The 25,093-nt window shown below is 38.9% G+C and overlaps 3 protein-coding genes across 10 annotated transcripts in view; 2 read left to right on the plus strand and 1 right to left on the minus strand.

The window, feature by feature from the left end:
• Positions 1 to 2,380, plus strand: part of cpm (carboxypeptidase M) — a 51,648-nt gene extending 49,268 nt beyond the window's left edge. Inside the window, exons 8-10 of the mRNA XM_084710528.1 lie at positions 384 to 536; positions 661 to 809; positions 1,724 to 2,380. Coding sequence (XP_084566654.1) covers positions 384 to 536; positions 661 to 809; positions 1,724 to 1,993 — 572 coding nt within the window. The 3' untranslated portion in view covers positions 1,994 to 2,380. The remainder of the gene's footprint in view (positions 1 to 383; positions 537 to 660; positions 810 to 1,723) is intronic.
• Positions 1,915 to 16,682, minus strand: dmtf1 (cyclin D binding myb-like transcription factor 1). 8 transcript variants are annotated; one of them, XM_084710526.1, is made up of 18 exons: positions 16,387 to 16,591; positions 15,042 to 15,157; positions 14,139 to 14,234; positions 13,596 to 13,681; positions 12,847 to 12,958; positions 12,484 to 12,560; positions 12,241 to 12,398; positions 12,117 to 12,149; positions 11,932 to 12,041; positions 11,466 to 11,694; positions 11,228 to 11,379; positions 10,715 to 10,903; positions 10,426 to 10,508; positions 9,597 to 9,785; positions 9,231 to 9,440; positions 8,102 to 8,207; positions 7,932 to 7,990; positions 1,915 to 2,033 (listed from the first exon to the last, which is right to left on the minus strand). In XM_084710526.1, exons 2-17 carry the CDS (start codon positions 15,148 to 15,150, stop codon positions 7,956 to 7,958), a joined length of 1,974 nt encoding a protein of 657 aa, XP_084566652.1. In that variant the 5' UTR covers positions 15,151 to 15,157; positions 16,387 to 16,591; the 3' UTR covers positions 1,915 to 2,033; positions 7,932 to 7,955. The 8 variants fall into 8 exon arrangements, 5 of the variants coding, with proteins under 5 accessions (XP_084566652.1, XP_084566651.1, XP_084566648.1 ...); XR_014768949.1 differs by having other exon boundaries at positions 2,015 to 2,033; positions 7,764 to 7,990; XR_014768948.1 differs by lacking the exon at positions 1,915 to 2,033 and adding an exon at positions 2,492 to 2,944 and having other exon boundaries at positions 7,764 to 7,990.
• A 640-nt stretch (positions 16,683 to 17,322) lies between these two features.
• Positions 17,323 to 23,323, plus strand: cwf19l1 (CWF19 like cell cycle control factor 1). The gene is made up of 14 exons (XM_084710529.1): positions 17,323 to 17,360; positions 18,740 to 18,824; positions 18,933 to 19,017; positions 19,264 to 19,365; positions 19,492 to 19,706; positions 19,799 to 19,914; positions 20,088 to 20,172; positions 20,389 to 20,541; positions 21,208 to 21,352; positions 21,984 to 22,063; positions 22,175 to 22,384; positions 22,482 to 22,601; positions 22,701 to 22,798; positions 22,955 to 23,323. Exons 1-14 carry the CDS (start codon positions 17,338 to 17,340, stop codon positions 23,100 to 23,102), a joined length of 1,665 nt encoding a protein of 554 aa, XP_084566655.1. The 5' UTR covers positions 17,323 to 17,337; the 3' UTR covers positions 23,103 to 23,323.
• Positions 23,324 to 25,093: the final 1,770 nt, after the last annotated feature.

Genomic DNA, 25,093 nt, shown 5'->3' on the forward strand with positions numbered 1-25,093 from the left:
TGCAACCTGATCAGATAACTGACAGACAGACACTTTACCTGAGGGAACTACTGCACACTGAAGCTGTACACAGGGACGTTTCTGCCCTTTATAGTGCCTTACAGGCAAAGACATACCTGAATAACTAAATGATACTTCAGCTTAATTCAATTTCAGTCAACTTCTAGTTTGTGTCATGACATAAAGTTTTTATAACCATATCAGGGTTATCCAGTATTTATTTAAGTGATATTTATATGCTGAATAACCTTGTATCAGAAGACTTTTTATGATTACAGACATTTTACATTTTATTTTAAGTCTAAGACTAAAATTATAAGTTAAAGCAGTTTAATGTTAATGAAAAAGTGTGTGTGTGTGTGTGTGTGCACGCGTGCATGCAGGTGGGATGCAGGACTATAACTACGTGTGGGCTCAGTGTTTGGAGTTGACTCTGGAAGTTTCATGCTGCAAGTTTCCTCCAGTCAAACAACTTCCTGCTCTGTGGATGGAGAACAGGAAGGCGCTGCTGTCCTACATCCAGCAGGTCCACCTGGGTACGTACCTGTCTGCCTGTCCACCCATGTTTACATCTCTGTCTCCATGCACTTACCTGTCCTTACCTGTCTGTGTCCCCTCTGGTATTTGATGGAATTTGTGTGTGTGTGTTTGTGTGTTCAGGGGTCAAAGGTCGTGTGTTTGATGGCTCCGGAGTGCCGGTCCAGAATGCCGTGGTGGAGGTCAAAGGTCGCAGCAACATGTGTCCGTTCAGAACTGACAAACATGGAGAATACTACAGACTGCTGCTGCCTGGAAACTACAGTTTCACAGTAAACAACACAGTTGAACACTGACCTCTAGTGGTAGAACAAAGCTACAACACATAATCACATATTTGGTCAAAACTCTTTTTTGTAACACATTTTATCATATAAAACTATTAGCCTGTATCTGTGTAATTTCTGTTTAACAGTGTATTAAATTTCCAAGACAACTTGAAAGCTATCTAGTTAGTTACATCAAGTAACAGCTTGCTAGTAAGATAGCAACAGGCTAGCCTTAGCTGGAACAAAAATCTACTGAACTGATTTTTCTTTTGCTCTTATCTATTAATGAAAAAATTACATTTTGATATACCAACAATTTTGCAATTGTTTTGTCAGCAGTAGCTAAATCTAGTTGTGACGCTTCGCTGCCATGTCAACAGACTCTGCAGAAACAAAAAAGACACAACAGGAGAGTAAATAAGAAGAATACAACAAAAAAGAAGAAAAAAGGCATACTTTATTAAACCCTGAGGGGAAATAACATTTTTCACTCTGTTTAAATTTTTTATACATACACATGCACAGAGAGGACCTATAGACATATATACAATAACATTAAAATTAAATGATAGTAATAAATAATAGTTCATAACAGATTTCAGAAGAAATCCCTAAATAAATGAATGAATGACATAGAAAGGAGCAATTACTTTGACTTCAGAGTGTCATCAGCTATTTTTCTGTAATATTCAAAAAAAATTCCTTTCTTATTTTTTGTAAGAGCAAAGAGTCAAACATTTAGACTCAATCAAGAAAAGACGAAATAATAAATAATGATGAACCATAAATAAAACAGAACAGTTTGCAGATTTGTTACTCATATTATCTTAATAAAAAGAACAACATTTATTTGTTTTCTCCCTGTATTTTTATTTTTCTAATTAACTCTGATTGTCTCTGATCTCTGTGACTGACAGGTGATGTACCCGGGTCACGAGGTTTTGACGGAGACACTCAACATCCCATACGGCCCTGACAGCTACTCCGCCATGAAACACGACTTCCTGTTACGGCGCATCCCCATGACTACTAGCCGCACCCCGGTTAACCTCACCCAACCAAACACCACCCCTTCCTGTAACCACACATTATACCTGGAGGGGGGCGGAGTCGTCACCAGGCCCACATGGACAGGGCTGTGCGTGGGGCTCAGCCTTGCGGCGGCGCTACGTTCTCTGATTGACTGAGGCGGCACAGTGTGGCGGTCGCAGAGCTTGAACTATCAATCTGCACGGATACAAAGAAAGAACAGTAACATGTAGTCCACCAGAGACTTTTTGAAGCCTGGAGTTTGGGTTCACCGCTCGGCACCAGCTCTCCACCGAAAAACTCTAATTTGAGGGCAAAAGGGTGAAACAGGAAGGAGAGTGAAGCTCTGGTCACAGCGTGGCGTGGACTTCACATCCATGTCTTCGCAAAATAATTAGTGCTGGAGGCTTTGAGACATAGTGACATGAGACATTTTGACATAATTGTGGTTAACTGGGACACTTGAACAGAATGGAGTTGTTTCCATTCAGACATCACAACTGAATACTGGTGTTACACAGAAGGCGGCGCCAGTTCTCTTGTCAGAAAACGTTCTAAGAGTGTCAGTCGAACCTGCTGACATATAGAAAGATGGACAAAAAAAACAGCTACCCAAAACTGAAGCCAAAATCTCCTTCGCCCCCTGGTGGCTGGTTGCAACTCATAAAACCCACCCCCTCAATGTTAGCAAATGGGACACTGGCCAAACTTAAACAAAAAAATACACATGAAATTATTTTTCCCGCAGATGGTTTTGGTCATTTTAAGAAGTTCGTATCACCCAGATGTTTGTTTCATTTCAGTAAACAAAACCATCATTTAGGCGCTGTAATGTTACTTTTAAATCATTGAGGAACTGATTTTGTAAAGTACAATAATTTCTAAACTTAGATTAGCTAGCTAGTAATGTTAGCAACCAAACTTAAGTCCACAGAGAACTGAAAAAAAGGACAATATTCTTTGAAGTTAAATGTGTTAGCTAGTGATGTTAGCCAACGTCACCAGCACAAGATGGCAGCACTCTTATCAGGGGTATTTTGGCCTCATTTTTGTATAGTTGGAGAAAGTGGAGACACGTTGTCCATCTTTATTTATGTCAATGGTTGAACCTGAAACAGAAAAAAAACAGGATGAAAATCAGACATTTCTGTTAGTTTCATGTATCAGTGTGAGGAAGGTTCCATCATATCTGCACGGAGAACCTTATGGATGTGTTATAGAGCCATGAGGAAACAGCTTATCAGTCATGTGAGTTTAATATTTGCTGCAGAACTTTTCCATAAAAATAAACCTGCTGTTACGTTAGCGTTACTAAAGATGCAGTTACATTAGCGTTACTACAGTTGCAATTACGTTCTGTTAGCGTTTCCAAAGCTGCTTTTATGTTAGCGTTACTAAAGCTGCTGTTACGTTAGCGTTACTAATGCCACGGGTATGTTATGTTAGCATAATTAAAGCTACCGTCACATTAGCAGCACTGAAGTTGCAGTTACTTACAAGAGCGTTACTAAAGCTGCTGTTACATTAGCATTTAGCGAACAGCTGGAACACCTGGAAGAGTATATTTCTCATATTTGGCGAGGTGTGTCCAACCAGTTTAGTCTCTCCCTCACACACTTGACCCAAAAAGTTTGCACAGCTTTACATCACCTCTGCAGGTGAATTTGCAGGTTGCAACAGTTAAAGTGTGAAAAAATGTGCTGACTTTGTATTTCTAGAGAGAAGTTGTGTCAAATTTCCTTCAATACCAATCCGTCTCCATCCAGAGAAGAGCTCTGTAAGAAAAAGTTAAGATTGAAGAGAAAAGACACAGAGAAACCTCAGGAGAGTTACAACAAAAAGTTGTGACAATAATGCAAACAAAGTGCAACTACACTCTGACACTTTCCTGCACTGTAGAGAATATAAATATAATTTAATGCACTCTCACAGGAATAAACAGGGTTTGAATCTGGATTGTATTTAAAGGGATCACAGGAGGAAGAAGCTGTGCCGCCTGCAGGATTTTATCTTTCCCTGCTGAGATGTTACAGCACGTGAAGGTTCATTAAATGTGGTGGAGCTGCTGGACCGTGTAATTTTATATGTGAGGAGGAGCACTTTAAAAGCAGCGCTCGCTGGGACCGACTGCTGTTTTTAGACAGGGGTAATATTTAAGGACATTACAGTAGTGGAGTGTTAAAATTATAACGACACGAGCTGTGAAATGAAGCGATCCTGCTGGTGACGCCACACATTCATCATCTATCTGAGCTCACTGGGGTGCGTTTGATTTACAACCCCAGAGGATCCAACGGACGGTTTCATACAGACGTTTATCCTCTCTGCTCATTTCAGATTCATTCTCACAGCACATTTTAATCCAGCAGTTCCCAACATGGAGCAAATTTCTTCTCTTTTTCACTGAGAAATCAGACAAAAATATAATGCCGCTTAGATCTGCAGAACTTCCCTGAGAATTATCATGTTTTTAAGTTTTCTTCAGTATAAAATGAATCCAGTGGTATTTATCTGTACAGTCATGGTTTCACTGTAAACAGGAAGCGCTAACAGCTAATGGTGGTGGCTAACGGTGCCACTTTGCCAAAATTAAACATATACAGGCAAAATAATCAGACTCGAGTTATAGCCCACAGCTAATTAGCTAACAGACTCCATGGCAATTTCATATATACTTCCTGTTTACATGCCCAAAGCATTATGGGAAGTGTAGGTCTAAAACTTTGAGCATGATTAGACATTAGACAGGGAACATTAACAGTTGCACTATCAGTATATATTTTTAAATTTTACTACTGTGGAGGATCAAAACTGCCAAAATCAAAAATAAATAAATGACTCAATAAATTACTTAATATACCATTAAATGCACCAAAATAATATTTAAAGAAACGTAGGCATGAATCATTTCATTTGCATAATGATGAAGAAATGCATTAAGAAATGTAAAAACAAAATAAAATTATTGTGTAAGATTGGGAATAAATAATAAGTAGTGGGAAAATTCAAAGGGAAAATAATACAGAAATTAATTAATTGATAACTGGACAATTCAATGGGAAAGTTAATAAACAGGTGAATTAATACAAAGGTAAATAAATACAGATGTGAAATAGAAGTATTAATTTATGTCACATTTTTATGAATTATTTTATACCTGCGTTTATTTTTTGGTGCATTTAATAACGTATTATTACTGACTCTTTTATATAATATGTAACAAATTATTTTGCTTCTGTATTTATTAACTTTTGTATGATAAATAAATGTATCTACTTTACCATTTTTTCCACCTTCAAATTTTCCATTTTATTTATTAAATTAGTCATAATGACAGACTTCTCATCTGACTAATGAAGCAGAAATACTTAAAGAAATGTAAAAAGAAAATACAAAAATAAATAAGTTGGGAGAAATATATAATAGGGAAATGCAAAGGGAAACTAATGTTCAATAAATACATATTCATGGTAAAATGTATAGATACATTAATGATTAAAATGGAAAATTAAATGTGAACATTAAAAAATTAAAACCAAATAGTTTGGTCACATTTTATCATTTAATTAATATATACATTTATTTTAATTTTATTTTTGGCGCATTTATATGTCTAACAATTTCTTAATGATTTATTTAATTTTTTATTTAGTTTTTTTTTTCTTTTTTTTAATTTTGGCAGTTTGGTTCCTCCTTTAAAGCATCACAAGCCAATAAACAGCTGGGAACCGTTAGTTTAAATAAAAAACTGGTGTCTGGGAATCAAACCTGTGACTTTCATCTGTGAGGTGGAACCACTGAACCCTCAGCTCATACAGTATCTGTACACACTATGGTACATATTTATGTACGACGCACACACACACGTGTATCATGTTCACAGCAGCTCCAATAACACAACAACAGGTGTGACTCTTCTTTTAACAAGAGGTCAGAGGTCATTGAACGCCTCACTCCTTCTTAAACTCAGAGGCCTTCTGCACATTTTTGCCCTCAAACTTATTTTTGCCAAATAAAAGTTTGTGTTTTTTATACTTTTGTACTGTTTGATATTAAATGTTGTTTCACAAAATAATTCTGTTTCATGTCATAACTGCTTCAAAGAAAATCTTATATTCTTTGCTAGCTATTTATTATTGTTATTATTTTGTTAGAAAGTTTTGTTTGCCAGCTAGCTGAAAAGTTACATTGTTTGCTGGTTAGCAAAGAAAAAAAAAAACATTACATTATCTGCTAGCTAGCTAAAACATTTTTAAAAAGTGTTATTGGTTTTAAAGTATTACATTGTTTGCTAGCTAGCTGACTTTTTTTTTAATTATGCCGTCTGCTAGTTAGCTAAAAAGTAAAAACAGTTACATTGTTTGCTAGTTAGCTAAAAGAAAAACAAAACATTTGCTAGCTGTGTTATATTGGTTTTAAGAGATTACATTATTTGCTAGCTAGCTAAAAGATAAAAAAAAATGTTTGCTACTGGATCACATTAGAGTAAAAACTAAACTTAAGTTTAAAGAGCTTCATTTCAGTTTCTCGTGTTGCTGCAGAAGAAGTTTCACAGCTGAAAACTATTTGCCTGAGCAGATGATAAAATAATCTGATGGGAATTATTTAAACTAGTTCAAGAAGTATTTGTACATTAACATTTATTTCTCTCTGTTTTTACTACTTTGACTTTAGGTGAATTAAGAGAAAAACTGCTGACATTTATAATTAAGTGTGTATTTAAATTTGATGGCTCAACATTAGTTTTTAATCCAGTGAATCTTGACAATAACAATCCTTTTTAAATCTGATTATCATCCAGTTTAATGTTACTTTGTGTAGAAATAAATATGACAACACTGCCTCCCTGTGGTCATTAAAAAAACTACACCTTGAAAAAGCAAGTTGCTCATGTTTTCTCATTTATCTTTTTTCTTTTTCCTTATTTTTTATTAGTTGTGCATAAACTACAGGTTATATGAACTTGTTTTAAAATACAAAAATGTGAAATTATTGATTATATTTTCAGGGTCGACCAAAAAAAAAAATCATATCATGCATCCCTAATTTTGTTTTATCAAAGTGTCAGAAATGAGTTTCCACAGCCTCGTCATCGTTTAAAGTGACAAACTGAAATAGTTTATTTTTATAATGACATGATCCATGACAAAACGTCCTCTTCATGTTTACATAATTATATTTACATGTATGAATGTGTTTTTTTTATAATAAGAGGAGGGTCAGTTCATGTCCATCGCAGCCTTTAGAGTCTCTTTGGTGCTGCAGGACGTGTGTGACAGTGGTCGGGTTTCACATTTCATCCAGGGGTTCAGTCTGAAGCTTTAAATACAGACTCAAAAAGTCTGTTTCATTTATAACAAAGTCTGTTTCCTGGTTTTAAAAAAACGGAGAGCAGTCTGAGCAGAGAGCAGCTGGTCGTCACCACAGGGCTGCACTGCGAAGGAAGATCAACATATCCAGGCTTTCTTTGGGGTTTTAGGTTTAGTTGAGCCAGTTAATTCAGTCAGAGATAAAAGGTGTCATAACGGTGGTTATTAATTCTCAGGTTTCCTTCTCCAGGCTCTGTGTGTGTTCACATAAAACAGCCATGTTTTGTCCACAGCTCAAATATATTCAGTTTACTGTCAGAGAGGAGTAAAGAAACCAGAAAATATTCACATTTAAGAAGCTGAAATCAGAGAATTTGGACTTTTGTTGGTAAAAAATTACTCAAAATGATTAATCAGTTATTAAAATAGGTTAATAATCGATTATTTGCAGCTCTAAAGTTAATTTTAAAGTCGTCCCTGACTAAGAATTATTTCCGTTGAATCAGATTTGGCTCTTCAATATATATATTTGACAATTTGTTTTGCCATGGCGATCTCGCCAGGTGAAAAGAGAACCACCTTCGTGACATTAAGACCTCTGACTTCAGGCTCAACGTACCTCTGTAACATTAATCTGACTTCGTGGTGCAGCCCTCTGGTTTAAAACGGGAGAGGAGTCTGAGCTGACAGCTGGTGTCGTGTGCAGCCGCTGGGTGTTCACCCGCCCACCACAGAAGAAGAAAAGAGAAAGGAAGCAGCCTCTTCGTGTAGTTCATCCTTTACTCACTTCATGCAGTGATGGAAGTCCAGTTCAGTCGGAGCCTTCCTGGTTCTCCAAGATCGGATCTGAGGAGGCAGACAGAAGACGATGAGACACATCTGTGGTGGAAAATCTTAAAATATTTTTGCGAGAATTAAAACTCTAACAAACTGCTCTGAAAAGTAAATTACACGTACCTGTCAGTGTGCTGCTGATGTTGGGAGGAGACACAATCAGCACGGCGCTGCCAGGTGTTATCCCAGAATGCACCACTGGACCATCAACAGAGGAGGAACTCAGCTCCTGACAAACACAAACACTTTGATCATCATTAACATGATCATAGATGATACTGACATCAAGTCTACTTTTACAGAGATTACACATTTTCTGTTTTAGTTGTCACTGTCAGAAAAGTGATGATTCTACTTTATTATTGAAGGTTTGGTGTCGTTGTATCAGACTGCATCATATTCACAGATGTTTCTATTATTTTGTCCACCTCATCACACACACACACCAGGACAGAAGAATATTAAGACACGTTACAAGTCCTGCTTTTCAAATTAAAAACCTGCTATTTCAAATTAAAAACGTGGTGTGCCTTTTTCATTTTATGTGTAATTTACTTTTATCAAAGAAAAGCATGTACTGTTTCAAATTAAAAGCACGTGACATGCTTTTTTCAAAATAAAATCATGTATATTGTGCAGCTGTTTTACACAGGATAAAGGAACATGTAAATAATGAACTGGGACTTAAATATTCAATATTTATCATTTGGATTAACAATTAACTCTTCAAATTAAAAGCATGTGTACTGTGCAGCTGTATTATGTAGGATGTAAGAAGATGTAAATAATGGACTGGGACTTAGACAGTCTCTAGTCAGTAACATCCCAACCTTTTCAGGTTAAAAGCATGTGCTTTCAAATTAAAAGCAGGCGCCATACAAATTAAGATTATGCAACATGCTTTTCAAATTAAAAGCATGTTAATTGTGCAGCAGTATTACGTAGGCTGTAGGAACATGTAAATTAATAACAAATTAATTTATAAAATTTATAATCTTGACGTTCATACTTTTACAAATTAAAAGTTTACGTTTTACATCAGGACACAGTAACATTTAAGTCATTTGGATTAAAAAAGAACAACACTCCTACTTTTGTGCTTTTTCAAATTAAAAGTAAATGCCATTCAAATTAAAAGCATGTTACAATATTTGCAGCTGTTTTATGTAGGATGCTGAAACATGAATACTCAGTATTTATAATTTGCAGTAAAAAACATCCCTGCTGAAGGTTCATGTTTCCATGTTTATACCTTGTCAGTGAAGCTGTCTGTTATTGGCTCCTGAGTTTCCGTGACGACGTTCTCTGAACCCTCCAGGAGACTCGTGGCTTCGAGGCGGTCGTCCTGGCTCTGCCCCTCTGTCTCCACAACCAGCTGTGATTGGCTGAGAGGGTCTGAGGAGGCGGGGTCAGAGGTGACTGTCTGGATGATGACGCCGTCGCTGGAGCAGAGGCCATCCGTCTGAAAACACATACACACACACGTGCGCACACACACACACACACACACACACACACACACATGCACACACACACACACACACACACCTCAGTGTCAGCAGCTGTACAAACAAACAGAGCCGGACTGTAAACAAACAAACACCTGATCAGAACTGACCGACAGGCTGTGAAGGATGATGTGTTCATGTGATGAGGGCGAGGAGCCTGTCGTCAGGGTAACCGTGCTGTTATTGGCTAAGCTGAGCGGAAGACCCTGACTGGCGGAGAGGCTGAGCGGCAGGCCCTGATTGGACGTCGTCTGGAGGTAGTAGGTTCCTGGGGTGCCGGTGGGCTGCAGGTGGAAGGACTGAGACAGAAAAACAAGATGAGGAAATTTCTCTATTAATATCTTTTTTTTTTTTTTTTTCGCTTTTCTTTGTATAATGCCAAACCATAACAGAACTTATCTCAGGGTACTTTTCATTTAGAGCAGGTCCAGACTGCACTCCTGCTCTTTCTTATATCCCTGAATCCTACGTCAGAGATTTTGATATTCAGGTTTTCTTTGGGGAAACTTAAAGCATCATTCAGGAATAAAGAAACTACAATCTTACACAAAGAAAGTGGGATTCTTTACCCCTAATTCTACATAAATCCTGGGCTATCAACATAGAGTACATGAAAACAGAGCTACCAAGCTGCAAGGCAAGAGATAAGCCAAGGTGCCTCAAGAGAGACTTACATCTGTGGGGGTTATCTCATTATAACAAACGAATATTATTAATAAAACCAAATTTATATGGAATAAACTGCATAAAGAAGTTTGGACTTCAATGATAATGAATATAGATATCCTTTGAAACGGGCTTATGGCTATAAATAAGAGGATTTCCATCCAAAAGCCTCAGTAAAAGTCTATCTAAGGAGTCTTGTCAAATTTAGAAAGTCTGAATACTGCTGCACAATTCCAGCTGTGTATTTATCCAGTGTGACTGTGTTGTTCTTACAGGCAGGATCTCGAAGGTCTGCAGGGCTCCAGTGTTCAGGGTGATGGTTTCACTGTCGCTGGCTGCTGCTGAAGAATCTGAAGCTTACAGAGAAACACAAAGAGATTCACTGTCAGGAATCAATCAAACATGAGGGCAAAGATCAGTCAGACACACAGCTGGAGCTTCTGACGCACAAAGAACATCTGCAGTGTGGCTGAAATCTTTATCATCAGCGTCAACAACATTTTAACATTAAATCTACGAAACACAAGCTTCAGAGCGCACAGATGTTTGAGGTGAGTCTCACCCAGGTGTGTGATCTGCAGCGGGATCTGTACGGGGATCTGCAGCGCCGCCACAGAGCTGGGGGCAGGGCTGCCGCCGCTCTCCTCTAATCGGGTGAGTCGGATCTGGAGCGAGGAGGAGGAGGGACTTCCTGGTCCGGATGACGATGTCTGCGAGGACGCCATCAGCTCCTGGAGACCCTTCAGGAGGACTGAGGACACACACGTACACACACGTTTGAGTGTCAACAGTCATATCTGTCTACTGCTGAGCAGGTAGTTTACAGTGAGTTATTGTGGCTTTTTCTTTGAAAACCAAGCTGAAAGAAGAGGGAAAAAAGTTGCAGTCAAACAGCCAATCAAAGAGCTGAAACTCACTATGAAGCTCCATAAAGCTGAAGGGAGCTTTAAATTCACCCGATGATTCTTTGTAGGTTCATAACAACGAGTGACACCATATTTTTGTCGGCGCTCTTAGATTTAATGCTCATGACAAAACATTAAAATCTCATTTCTGTGTGTGTGTGTGTGTGTACCGCTGAAGGGGATCTCCTTGTGATTGGCTACTTGTCTCTTGATGCTCCACCACTTGGATCGCAGCCACTGAGGCGATCGGACGCTGCTCCACCCGCCTGCGAGATCCTCCCACTTGATCTCATTCTCATCCTCCACCTCCAGCTCCGAGATCCTGAAACACGCCGTAAAAGATTCATGTACAGTAGTTTATAATGTGGATTTATTCATGCTAGTACACACACACACACACACACACACCTGCGTATGAGGTTGAGGTCGTCCTCCTTCATCCACTCCGTCCCTCCACTGTGTTTCCAGTTCAGGTAGTTCAACCACTTCGACCGACACTGTTTCTCTGAGCGCGTGCGAACCTGATCAGCCACTGTCGCCCAGGAAACGCCCCCTGTGACCGCCGACCCCGGCGTCACGCCCGCCATCTCGTACACGACCTCAGCGAGGCGCCGCTCCTCCTCCTCACTCCATTTACCTGTTTTACAAAGAGAATTTTACATGAAAAATAAAAGCTTATAGAGAAATTATAGCCAGGATTTGTTAGCTTAGCTTAGCACAAAGACTGGAAGCAGGGGGAAACTGTTAGCCTAGCTCTGTCAAAGTAAATAAAAACAACTTCCTACAAATCCAGAACTGTCTGATCTCTGTGCTGGATGAAAGCAAACAAAAGGAAGTAATTTCCCAAAGTCTGAGACAGTTTGATGTTCTGTACCTGTGTTACACGTGTCCTTCATCAGTCTGCAGCGGTCTTTGACAGACGAGGCGCTGCGACCCAGAGCTGCTCCGATAGTCGCCCAGTCGTTCCCGTGTTTCTCCCTCAGCCTGGAAACAAACATATTAACAACATGCTAAAAACAACTTTAATGTAACAAGGAGACGTGCAGAGGCTTTACTCACGCTTTTAACTTCTCTATCTCGTCAGGAGTGTACCTGAGGGGAAAAAACAAAAAACAAATTACTAATTAAGCTGAGAAAATGAGAAAGTTGTGATGTGTTTTTTGTTGTCTTCTCGTAAACTCACTTTCCAACGTGGTTTCTGTTGTCGTACATACGTAGGACTCGTCTGTAGACGGCGAACAGCGGCCTGTTTAAACCCAAAGCCACCGAGCGATAAAAATCTTTCCTCTCCTCTTTGGACATCTCAAAAATGATCTCTGCCGGGTCCTCGATGCCTCGGCCCTGAAACACACACACGTACAGCAGACGTCTTCAGATACAGTAAAGACAGAAATAAACATAAATTAAAAAAAGAAAGTTAACGTACCTTCACATATCGATCGATGTTGCTCATCAGGATGTCGATCTCCTCTTTAGACCACATGCCCTGTTTCCACTTATGACCTGAAGGAGAAGAAATGATAAATAAAGTTTTGCAAAAGTTTTTTGCATCTCTAAACAATTATTTCTAGAAAGCAAAATGTGCCAAAAGTTGGAAAAAATATGCAAACATCTGCTGTTTTTTATGCAAGTTAAGTAAGTTGGTATTTTCATCTTCAAAACGAAGAGTTCTGCACTTTATTTCTTTTGTGGACTGAGATTCATATCTTGCACCTTTTTAGAAGATTATAAACCGTAACTAAAGCTGCAGATGTTTCATGACCTGAAAACATGCAGAGATGATCTGTACCTTTGTTAGCCAGTGTGTCTTTGTCTTCTTTGGTAGTGAACCAGGCCTGACTGACGGGAGACACCTCTGCTTTCTGATTGGGTGAGAGCGAGTCCTCATCCTCCTGCAGAATCTACAAACACACACAGAACGACATCTTTAGACCAAGGAGCAAAGAAAACAGAAAAAAAAAATCACACTTGAGAGGCTGGAATCACAGAATTTTGACTCTTTCTTCTCTTTATTACTCAAATTGATAATCAATACAGTTGGGGATAAATTCAATAGTTGACAACTAACTGATCAATCTACTACTGTATAAACTACAAACAATTAGTCCAAATGTTTAAATTAACCAACAACAATTAATAATCATCTAAAGAAAACCAAAAATACAAAACAGTCTCTGTTTCCAGTTTAACTATCACATTTTTTGAATGAGGTTTGGTTCGTCTCACTGGGTCACATGTTAGAGGAAGACATCTGAGACCATATTCAAAAAACATTGAGGTTAAAAGTAGACTCCTGACTGGCAGAGTTACAGGAAACTCCTAAAAATAAAGCATGTCAGTCCTAACTTCAGGACGTCTGTGGTCTCTGACCTCTGAGCAAGAACCAAGGCGACAGAGGTGAGGACAAACTCCCAACAGTCCATGATAAATGTAACGTGTGGATAAGATTCACTGTTGAAAAAAATTCAAAAGGAAGGGCTGGCTCTTTTAGGACGCAGGAAGAGAAGAAGAAGCAGAAGAGAAGCAGGAGAAAAGAACCTGAATCTGAGCGACTCCCTCCTCGGAGAGATCAGCGTCTGCTGTAGCCGTCATCGTCACCTCGAAGCCTTCATCGTTCTCCGACACTGACGAGAAGAAAAAGAGACAGAAAGACAGGAAAAAACAGTTACAGCTCCAAAGCAGAAAATCTTGTTTTTCTTAAGCAAACAAGCCAAACTTTATTTATTTATCAAATTTCATTCCAGGTGATGGGGAGATATACGAAAGCTGCAGCTACAAGAACTATTGTGATGGAGTAAAATAAAAACTGATGCATCAAAAAATACAACTGAGACTATAAATATACTGCAAATAAAATATAATAAACCAACAACAAAAACTTCACTGTGTTTTGTTTTTTTAATAATAATAAAGAAACTGATCAGTGGCTTCAGCCCAACAAGAAAAACAAATATTCTGAAATATCCTAAACTTTATTTAACATGTAAAACACAACATTCAGCTGCACTGGTCGACTTCTTGGTTGGATGTCGGGTTAAACATTCAGTCAGTGATACAAATATAAAGAGTGTGTGTTCTCACTCGGTAATGTGACCACAGAGAACTGAGGCGTGTCTGAATCTTCCTGTTCGTCTGTAGAGAGACGCAGCTTCTTCTGAAGGGGCTCAGAGTCTTCGTCTACACACAGAAACACACACAGTCAACATTTGTCCTGTTCTCATGGATTCTTTGGTTTCTAAAATGTGAGGAAAATCACATCTTCCTGCAGCTCAACATGACATCTTAAAATGTCTCGTCTTGTCCAATTAACAGTCAAAAAATACAAAGATATTTAGTTTACTACAGACCTACAACAATTAGTCATTCTTTATTGATTAATCTCTCCATTATTTTCTCAATTATTTGATTAATTGTTGGTCAATAAATGTCTAAAAAATGGTGAAAAATGTTGATCAAAGTCAAAGATAACAGCGATAATTTGGTTATAATTTAGAGGTTGAAAGATTAAACTAAACTTTCAAGAAACAAACTCCAGAAAATTCTGTTTTCAGCCTCTCAAACATGGAGATTTCCTGCTTTTTCTCTGTTTTATATCACGTTACACTGAAGATCTTTGTGTTTTTAAATTTAAAATAATCGACAGATTAAACAAGAATGAACAGAATCGTTAGTTGCCGCCCCAGTTTGCTAACTCATCAGACAAAAACAGCAAAATTTAGAGCCAGAAAGAGAATTTTTCACTTATTTTGTTTGAAAAATGACTTAAAACAATAATTCAGTGATCAGAATAATTCCTGTTAATTGTCTGTCGATCAATTATTGGCTGCAGCTCCACATTAAACACTTCAATTATGTTTGATCAATAGTCAGTTTGTAATTAATACATATTGTATCAGACCAAAAAGGAAATAAAAGTCAGGAAGAAAAACACAGAGAGTGTGTGTGTGTGTGTGTGTGTGTGTGTGTGTGTGTGTGTCTACTCACCGTTGGGAGGACAGTGCAGGATGATGCTTCCATCACTGTCCTGAGTGAGAGTGACAGATTTGACGGTTTCTAACGCTGCAGCCTCCTCATCCTCTGCTGCCGAACTCATCGTTCACCTGCCGATCAATAAAACACACTGATCGTCATCTCATCACCACAGGTTTGTGTTACAGTATTAATGCAGTCTTCATGACGATAACAGGTTATAAATATCAGGAAGGGAAGCTCGTTTAATTCTCACCGCAAAATTGATACACAGTGTGACAGTAAAGCAGAAGCGACATCAGATTTACCTGAACTACAGTATTTCATGTTCAGTTCACGACCCTGCTTACACTGTTTTTTTTTTTTTTTTAACACTTTTTAATTTGCAACTAATGATTATTTCAGTATGGATTAATGAACAGATTATTTTCTCAATTAATTGTTTTGTCAGTAAAATATCAGAAAACAGCAAAAAATTATGAGGGATACACAATAAATATAGGGCCTGATAAATTATCAGCTGGCACTGGCCTATCCAGATAAAGAAAGAAAACAGATACAGAAAAATGCATATTGTATAACTGTTGAGGAAACTAAATAAAAAAAAAAAGTTAAAACAAATAATAAAATTATTAATAGATTAACAACATTGTTGCAGAGTAATTTTCTGTATGTATGTTTCAGCCAAATTGTAAGCCGGATCACTTTTAACAGGTTTAACTTCAAATTAAATTCAGTGATGTGTTTAATGTTTGGAATTCAACATGATTGGAAAATGAATCGAATTTTAAATTGAGTTTGGCGTGAGGTGCCACGTTTGGTATACAAGCATCACTAAACTCTGGTGAGAAGTGAAACATAAAGAAGTTATTTCAGTATAACTTTGTTTAGGGGTTAACCATCTCGCTACAGCCATCTAGTGTTTTCTGGCGGAATCAGACTTTTGCAGACTAGCCAACCCAGACAGGAGGATGACTGGCTATAATTTATCAAAAAAGTAATGTGCCTGTTGGACACTGTCTATGCCGAAATGTAGGCTGGACCGGTTTTTAAAGTTTGACTTCAAATTAAAATGAGAAACGTAGTTATTGTTCAGCATTCGACGAGAATATGTAGAATTTGAAGGTTTTTAAATTGAGTTTGGCGTAGCGTTCCGTACACCGCTACTTGAAACGCTGCCGATAACAGTGGGATTCAACGCAGAGATGATACGTGACTTCGTGAAACATGAGATCCAAAAATCTTTTGTGTCACCGACTTTACAGTTCAAGGCATTCTAGTTTAAATACACAGAAGCAGTACTGTGGTTGTATTAAATGGTGCTTTCAGGAGACAGACAGTGTGAAGCTGTTATGCTAACCATTAGCATACAGTAAGCGCACGAGCTAAATGAAAGACGAAAACTCTGCGGCGCCATGTTCGTCGACAAGGTGAAGCTTATGGCGTCTGTGCGGTTTGTCGATGTTCTTGGCTCTTTATTCTCGATTTTTGTCACTGTGATCTTTCTCTGCGTTCCCCCCGGCTCCGACTACCGAACAGAAAGTGAATTTTACTTTTGATTTGGCTACTTACTTCCTGTTTTTGGTCCGGGGACTTGCGAGTTACCAGGATGAAGGTAAGTGCCAGGATGGAGGATCGGCCGTCTGAGGGCCAGCGGGTTGCCAGATAATAAGAGTATCCGTAAACTGGAGGGTTGTACATAGGCTGTGTTTGTAACAAAGTGAAAATGTTTTATATTTTATTTTATTTCATTCTATATAATAATAACTATTATTATTAATTTATTAGTCTTTCAACAGAAACTGATTCTGCAACAATTTTGATTGTTAATTAATTAATTATGAATGCAAAAATGCTAAACATTCATTGGTTGCAGCTTCTCCATTTGGAGGAATTTCTGTGGTTGAAAGTTGTGTTAAAAGTTAGTAAGTCGGCTTTTGGTTACAATTATATAGTTAAAGTATTTTTGTCTTGAAGTCAAAATAGTTCAATTTGCGTGTAACAATCAAACCTGGCAACCATTCTCTCCGCCTTAAAAATCTGTCCGGGTAACAACCCGAGTTATGTCTTTTGATTGACATAAATAATGTGAAGTATATATTAAAAATCGATATTGACACTACACAAGTTTTACCATTTTTAAAGTTCATCGTAAAACTACACTTTATAGGTAAACAATTTGTTATTTCCCGAGACGTCAACGGTTCCGCTGTTGTTTCGATCGGACAACTATTGACGATGAACTGAACGTTCAAGCTGCAAAAATCCAAACCACACATTTCAACATTTTCTGCTACAATTCAGCCAAAACATGGGGGAACAGCCGCTGAGAGTGTAAGTTTAACGTTTAAATATTCATGATAATGAAATTATAAAGTGGCTTTAATGAGGTTTCGTCTGGTTAGATGTTTTGGATGAGTCTGTGTTAGTTTTTATTTCATTTTATCTCAACCATGATGTGACAGGAGGTCTGTTCGAGCTTCTTGAACATATTGAGCAAAGTTTATATTGTCTGTAACAGAGGGTTTATATAAAGTTTAAACGCATTTGTTTCATTTGTGATCAGGGTCCCAATAAATCCAGTTCGAAACGCAATGACCCGTGCCGCACCTCATTCAAAATATAGATTATTTTAGGCCATTTTACACATCTACATGTTTGTGTACTTGATGAGATATAATGTTGAAGCATAAACGATATCAGTGGTGGGGACTGAAAAAATCGGCATACATGCACTCTATCAAAATATAACTTAAGTCTGCCTCGTGCACATTTATAATCTGACATTAACAGAATATGATCCGGAGTCGTTACAAACGTTTATATGGTACAAATTTAAAGGGGGTTGCTGGTCATGTTTTGTTTGCCGAATTTGAAATCATGTCTTTAATATTCAGCTGGACATGTTTAGCGGCGAACAAGGCACCAGTAAAGTTTCATTTAGACGGAAAGTAAAACTCAGCAGTGTGAGGTTTAGGATGGAAGTTGATGCAACTGTCCAGTACTGTGGTGTTTTCAAACTGTCAGCCAGGAGAGTCTTAAATGCCTCTTTAAAGGGACAGTTCACAGCGTTAGTTCTCTCAATCTGTATTTTCATAGTTAATTAATCAGTCAATAATAATAATTTTCTTGATTAATCATATTAATAGTTGTTTACAAAATGTCAGAAAATGGTAAAAAAAAAAAAAAAAAAAGAAAAAGAAAAAAAGAAGAAAAAATGTTGATCAGTTTTTGTTTTCCAAACGGGAGAATGACCTCTTCAAATGTCTTGTTTTGTCCACAACTCAAAAATATTCAGTTTTCACATTTAAGAAGCTGGAATCAGAGATTTTTGAATTCAGCCTGATTAATTCTGTAGGAGGAACTTCTTAAAATGCAACGCCAAAATTGACTTCCTGTGGGCTCTAAGCGATGGCTCCTTTTTTGTTCATCTGGCCACGATACATGCACCAACCAATTTTTATGCATGTCGGTGAAACAAGCCTCTGGGTCTCCTTTTTGGGGGGCGTGGCCAAAACATTTTGCCCCACCCACTGTTGAAATCTATATCACACATAAATTCTCACCACAATTGAATTTTGTGCCAAGTTTCATGCACTATCCAGGATGTTTAGCCCCTCAAAAATGCAATTGAAGGTGGCAAAGAAAAAGAAAAAGAGGATAAATAATAATAATCGGAGCAAATTCTATAATTAAAGTGTTTCTGTTTGCAGTTTGGCCTGTGGGGACGTTGAAGGCCAGCTGACGGCTCTGTTCAATCGAGTCCAGACCATCCAGAAGAAAACTGGACTTTTTGATGTGAGTCGGTTCAGTAAATGAGCCTGAAGTTCCAACTACTCTGATTACATTTTTGATAGTTACTGTTACTGCCATCAGTGTGTTGATGTCGTGGTGTTGTTTCCTCAGCTGCTTCTGTGTGTCGGAGAGTTTTTTGGGACGACGCCAGAGGCTGAAGCAGAATGGCAGCAGTACAAAACAGGAGCCAAGAAAGGTACGAACATCTGGATAACAACTGTTGACTGAAACACATCTGTAACCCCGTATTTTTTTTTGCCAAATTACATAAATACAAAATAAAAGTCTGCACAAAAAAAAAATTCTGCAGCTGCAACAACCTCAACTCACCTTTCACATGTTTGTAGCTAATATTTCAGACTTATAGATTTTTGATTCCACTCTTTGAGGAACTGTTTTCTGTTTTGTTCTGTTAGCTTGAGTCTGTTTTGTGCCTCCTCAGCTCCCATCCACACCTACATCCTGGGCGCAGCGAGTCAGGAGACGGTGAAGAATTTCCCGAGCTCTGACGGCTGCGAGCTGGCCGACAACATCACGTATCTGGGTGAGACTCTGCTGCTCCTGGTTCTCTTAAAGGAAAATATTAAAGGGACTAAGATGCAAAGAAAAGAAGTGAGGAGAACATGGATGAGATTAGAAAATGATATTTAAAAAACTGTGTGCGTTTCAGGTCGGCGAGGTGTGTTCACGGGCGTGTCGGGGTTACAGATCGCCTATGTCAGCGGTCGGGAGGCGCTGCAGGAACCGGCCCCGGCTCACTGCTTCACCTCCAAAGACCTGTCGGCCCTCGTGGCGTCGCTGACCAGCAGCTCCAAGTTCAGAGGAGTCGACATCCTGCTGACGTCGCAGTGGCCCCGAGGGGTGTGGCACTACGGAAACAACCCGGTAACAAGACGTTTACCTAGTCCATCATTTCATTTTTCTTCAAGGAATCCAAACTGTCCCCTTAAGGTCAAGAATGAATTTGTTTCTTGCAGGAAGTGAACACTAAGTTGTGTGGAAGCAGCTCCGTCGCCACCCTCGCTGACAAGCTGAAACCACGGTACCACTTTGCTGCACTAGAGGGCGCTCACTATGAAAGACTCCCGTACAGGTACAGCAGACTGGAGAGCTCAGCACTGACCTCTGCTGCTTTTATCATCTAACCTGCAGTATTTTGACTCAGTTTGATCAAAGTAAAGCATCTTAAACGTTCTTCCATCATGTTCCTGTGGTTCACTCTGTGTGTTAGCAGAACTCTTCATGTGTTTTTGTTTCTGTTCTCAGAAATCACATTGTTCTCCAGGAAAACGCTCAGCATGTTAGCCGCTTCATCGCCCTGGCAACCGTCAACAACCCCGCCAAAAAGAAGGTGTGTGTGTTCTCAGATGCATAACTCGGTCAAATATGAATAAACAACCAGGATACACACATTTTTAGATTCAGTGTGACTTGATGATGCTAGCTTCCCCAACAAGCTAACATAAATTTTAGCTTCTCCAGCTGGCTAAAATAAATATTAGCTTTCAAAACAGGATAAAATTCATGTTAGAGTAACCCCGTTTGTGTGTCTGTGTGATCGCTGCAGTATCTGTACGCCTTCAACATCATCCCCATGAAGACGATGGATCCATCAGAGCTGGTGAAGCAGCCGCAGGACGTCACAGAAAACCCCTACAGGAGCTCCGCTAAAGACAAGACAGACAAACAGAAGACGAGCTTCAACACCACAGAGGAAGAGGTACAGTGTGTGTGTATGTGTTTACAGCTTACACGGACAGTTCAGGTTATTTTAAGTAGAACTACAGTGGGTACAGATGGTGGTCGACAGGCCCCCAAAATGTATTTTAGACACCTAAAAAATTCATTTAGAATATTTTCACCTCTTTACTGTCAGGCAGCCTTTTCCTAAGGGAAACTGCTGCTGTATAAGTCAAATACCACTCTCTCCAAACCAACCAAACTCCATTGGTGAAATCACCAATTTTACTGCACAGAACACAGGAGTTGCTGGTCCACCGCTGCCTTGATCAGTTAGTTTCTTGGTGTTCTTATGTCACCGTGGTGAATCCAAGCCAACGCTTTATAACAGTGAAATCAACCTATAACTCAAAGAAACTAACAGATCGAGGCAGCAGTAGACCAGCAACTCAGTGCGCTCTGTGAGGTAAAATAGGTGTTTTTGTCAATTGAGTTTGGTTGGTTTGGAAAGGGAGATATTTCACTTACATAACAGCAGCTTCCAATTAAAATATTCTGTCCTATCCCACTAATGTTACACAGAGAACAGTAGTCACGCTTGAGTGATGGAAATGCATGTTAATTAAAAACCTCTCATTTAGACAGAAAATGGTTGGTATTTTAAAACACTTTTACACTTTTCTTACTTTTCTGAATGTCTGTTCAGGAGCCGGCCCAGCAGTTCTTCTTCGACATGAGCAGGAAGCAGGGTGGCGGACCTCGGGGCCGCGGCAGGAAGAGACACCCGGACGGAGACGGACGAGACGGGCAGCAGCATCACCAGGGACAGACCAAACAGCCCCGCAGGCACCGTGAGTCCAACCAGTCCTGAAAACATCACAGACAGCTGGTTTTATAGGAGGAGAAATTCCAATAAATTAAAGTGTAAAACGTAATCTGTAATTTAAGTCATCGCTCCAGACGGTGTTTTAATCAGGAAATTACAGCAGATGGTCTGAAACAGACTCACACACCGACATTTACTGGATTTATTTATTGAATTCTTTTTCTTTTTTTTGTAGAGGAGTTAATACAAATCTAAATAAATATCAGTTTATGTCACATTTGATCAATGAATTCATTCTCAGATTTAAATTTCAGTTTTATTTATTAACTTTTAAACTTGTGTATTTATTTCAGTATCATTTTGCACCTCACCTCTATTTATTTTCCCAAACTTACTCATGTCTGTATTTTCTCTAAACATGTCTTTATGCATTATTTTTGGTGCGTTTAAAGCCATATTCATTTATTTATCGAGTCATTTTTTAGTTTTGCAGACTCTGGGCTGTTATAATAGCAGCTACAGCTCTGCAGCCAGTGTTTGTTTAAATGTTGTCAAACTGTAAAATTAAAAGTAGCAGAATTAGCACCTGAAATAAATAAAAAATAAAGAGATTTAATTGTATTTTAAGTTTGAATTGAATTTTTTCTTGTGTGCAGCTCAGCCGACTGGTCCCTGCTGGTTCTGTCTGGCGAGTCCTCAGGTGGAGAAACACCTCGTCATCAGTATCGGAACAAATGTGAGTTTATACCAGAGAACCTTTAACCTTCAACCATCAGCTGACAGCATCATAAAATCATTCAGAAATGTACTGAAACACTAATCAGACTGTTTGTGTTTTTGTTTGCAGTGTTACCTGGCTCTGGCTAAAGGCGGTCTGACACCCCACCACATGCTGATCCTCCCCGTCGGTCACTACCAGTCTGTGGTGGAGCTGAGCTCGGAGGTGGTGGAGGAGATGGAGAAGTACAAGTCGGCCCTGAGGAGCTTCTACAAGAGCAAAGGAGAACGCTGCATCCTGTTTGAGAGGAACTACAGGAGCCAACACCTGCAGCTACAGGTACAAACACACACTTCCTACACGATGAAATATCATAAACGGATACAACCCCCCCCACCCCGTACCTAATACTGTTTTTGGCTGGTGATTGGTTCAGGTGGTCCCGGTGCCTCTGGACCGCTGCAGCACAGAGGACATCAAGGAGGCGTTCATGGTCCAGGCTCAGGAGCAGCAGATGGAGCTGATGGAGATTCCTCAACACACAGACCTCAAACAGGTACAGGTGGACACACACACACACACACACACACACACACACACACACATGCGCACACACACCGTGTATGACATATAAATGCTTTGTGTGTGTGTTCAGATTGCTCCTCCGGGGACTCCGTACTTCTACGTGGAGTTGGACACGGGAGAGAAACTCTTCCATCGTATCCAGAAACATTTTCCTCTGCAGTTTGGAAGGTAAACGGCACAAAACAGTCCAAACATTCATCTCAGAAACTGATGATAAAATTTAATGTCTGTCAAAAACCTGGAGGCTCTGATGACATTTTCAGGTAGTTATTGTTGTTTTTTCAGTCTAATATACAGTATTCACGTGTGTGTGTGTTTTTGTAGGGAGGTTCTGGCCAGCGAGGCGTTGCTCAACATCCCGACTCGAGCCGACTGGAAGGAGTGTAAACAGAGCAGAGAGGAGGAGGAGGCGAGCTGCAAACAGCTGAGAGACGAGTTCCAGCCGTACGACTTCACCTGGGAGGAAGACTAACACACACACTCACAGATAGTTTTGTTTCTACATGTTTTTTTTTTCCACAAAATTTCCTCCTTTAAAGGGATAATTTGGGTTATTTGGAGCTTGGTTGTATGAGGTACTGATCCATAGTCAGTGAATTACCTACAGTAGATGACGGAAAACATTTTTGGACACATAAAAAAATCTGTTTAGAATATTTTCCCCACTTCATCTTGCTGTCAGGCAGCATTTTCTGACAGGAAACTGCTGTTACGTTGCATTATTATTTTAGGCCAAACATCACACCAAACTCCATTGACAAAATCACCAATTTTATGTCTCAGAACACAGGAGTTTCTGGTCTACCATTGCCTCCATCGGTAAGCTTGTTTCTGTTAGTGTGTGACTTCTATGGTTTAAAAGGTTAGTTTGGACACACCAAAGTCACAGAGTAACACAAACTAACCAACAGATCAAAATAGTGGTAGACCAGAAACTCCAGTGTCCTGCAAAGTAAAATGACTGTTTTGCCAATGGAGTTTGGTTGAGTGAGAGAAAAAGTGATATTTGGCTTATATAACATCAGTTTCCGGCTGGAAAAGGTTGTCTAATGGTGAAAATTTTCTAAGAATAGCACCCACTTAAACTAATATTCTATTTTTTGTGGCTAAAGTATAAGCCAGCTTCAAAAAATCTGAACTGTCCCTTTAAAAGCAACAGTTTGTCATTTTGGAAAATTCACTTTAACATTTTCTTGCCGAGAGTGAGCTGAGAAGTTTGATACCCCTCATGCCTATACAGTGAATATGAAGCTACAACCTGCAGCTGGTTAGCTTAGCTTAGCATAAAGACTGGATGCAGGGGGAAACAGCTAGCCTGGCTCTGCCTGAGGGTAACAAAATCCACCTATAATTATAACTAAAACTTACTAATTAACATGTTTAAGCTTGTTTGTTGCAGGTAGGTTGATTTTGCTGCCTTTGGACAGAGCCAGGCTAGCTGTTTCCAGTCTTTATGCTAAGGATACATAAGGATACAGATTCTGAAAGCTTATGTTTGAAGTTTCTTAAAGTGTCACAGTTTTTTTTATTTTTCAGTTCTTTGTTTGCCAAAGTGAAGTTTAAGTTAATAAAATATACAGGAAAGTTTGAAATTCCAAAACTGGAGACGTGGAGTGTGTAGAAGTGCTCAATCATCATTTATGAGTGTTTAAAATGTTCTGGGTTTTGCTTCTTTCTGATACATAAAAAGACAAAAAAAAATGGATGAACTCTTTCACAATAAAATCATAAATCCACACAGATTTGAGGCTCTGGAAAAAAAAAAAACTTTTGTAACTAAAAACACTGTAAAACAGCAGTTCAGCAAACTTTTCTATTGTTTCATTTGTTTAAGATGAACTCTGGGAAAATAGTTTTTAAATGTATTTTCTTGTATTTTGTAAATGATCTCCAATTAAACTCTCATTTTGGGTTTCTGGTGTCGTGCTGTTCATTATTATTAGTTCATTAATAAGACGAAATCTGTTTAATTTCATGATCTTGACTTCTAATTTCCTTCAGATAAATACCTGTTATTAAAAATTCTTCACTGGAGCTAACAGGCAGCCATATTGATTTGAAATATTAGAATAAACGCAGGTGTCACTAATGATGCTAATTAAAGTCCCATTTAGCGCAGCAGAGTCTTTCCTGTGGTTCGACCTGCACAACAGCAGCATCCTCTCTGACAGGAGCTGAATCTTAATTCGTATCCATGGTAACACTTGTGATAATTGTTTCCTCTTAAAAATGGCTGCAGTGAAAGAGGATTATTGATTTAGCGTTTGACTCCTGATTCAGTTTTGTCATATTTGGCGTTTAACACGAGAACATTAAATCACATGACCGAGCAGGTTCAGGTTATTTACAGAATAGTTGGTAGTTTGGTAGGTAGTTGTTTTTGGAATGAAAGGCTAAATAAACAGACAGTTTGTGGTCATTCAGTGTTGCAGTTGCATCATTGATACACTGGATGGTGCTGTT

The sequence above is a fragment of the Lutjanus erythropterus genome, chromosome 22 (assembly GCF_056507025.1).
Source record: "Lutjanus erythropterus isolate fLutEry1 chromosome 22, fLutEry1.hap2, whole genome shotgun sequence".
In the NCBI taxonomy this organism is placed as follows: domain Eukaryota; kingdom Metazoa; phylum Chordata; class Actinopteri; order Lutjaniformes; family Lutjanidae; genus Lutjanus; species Lutjanus erythropterus.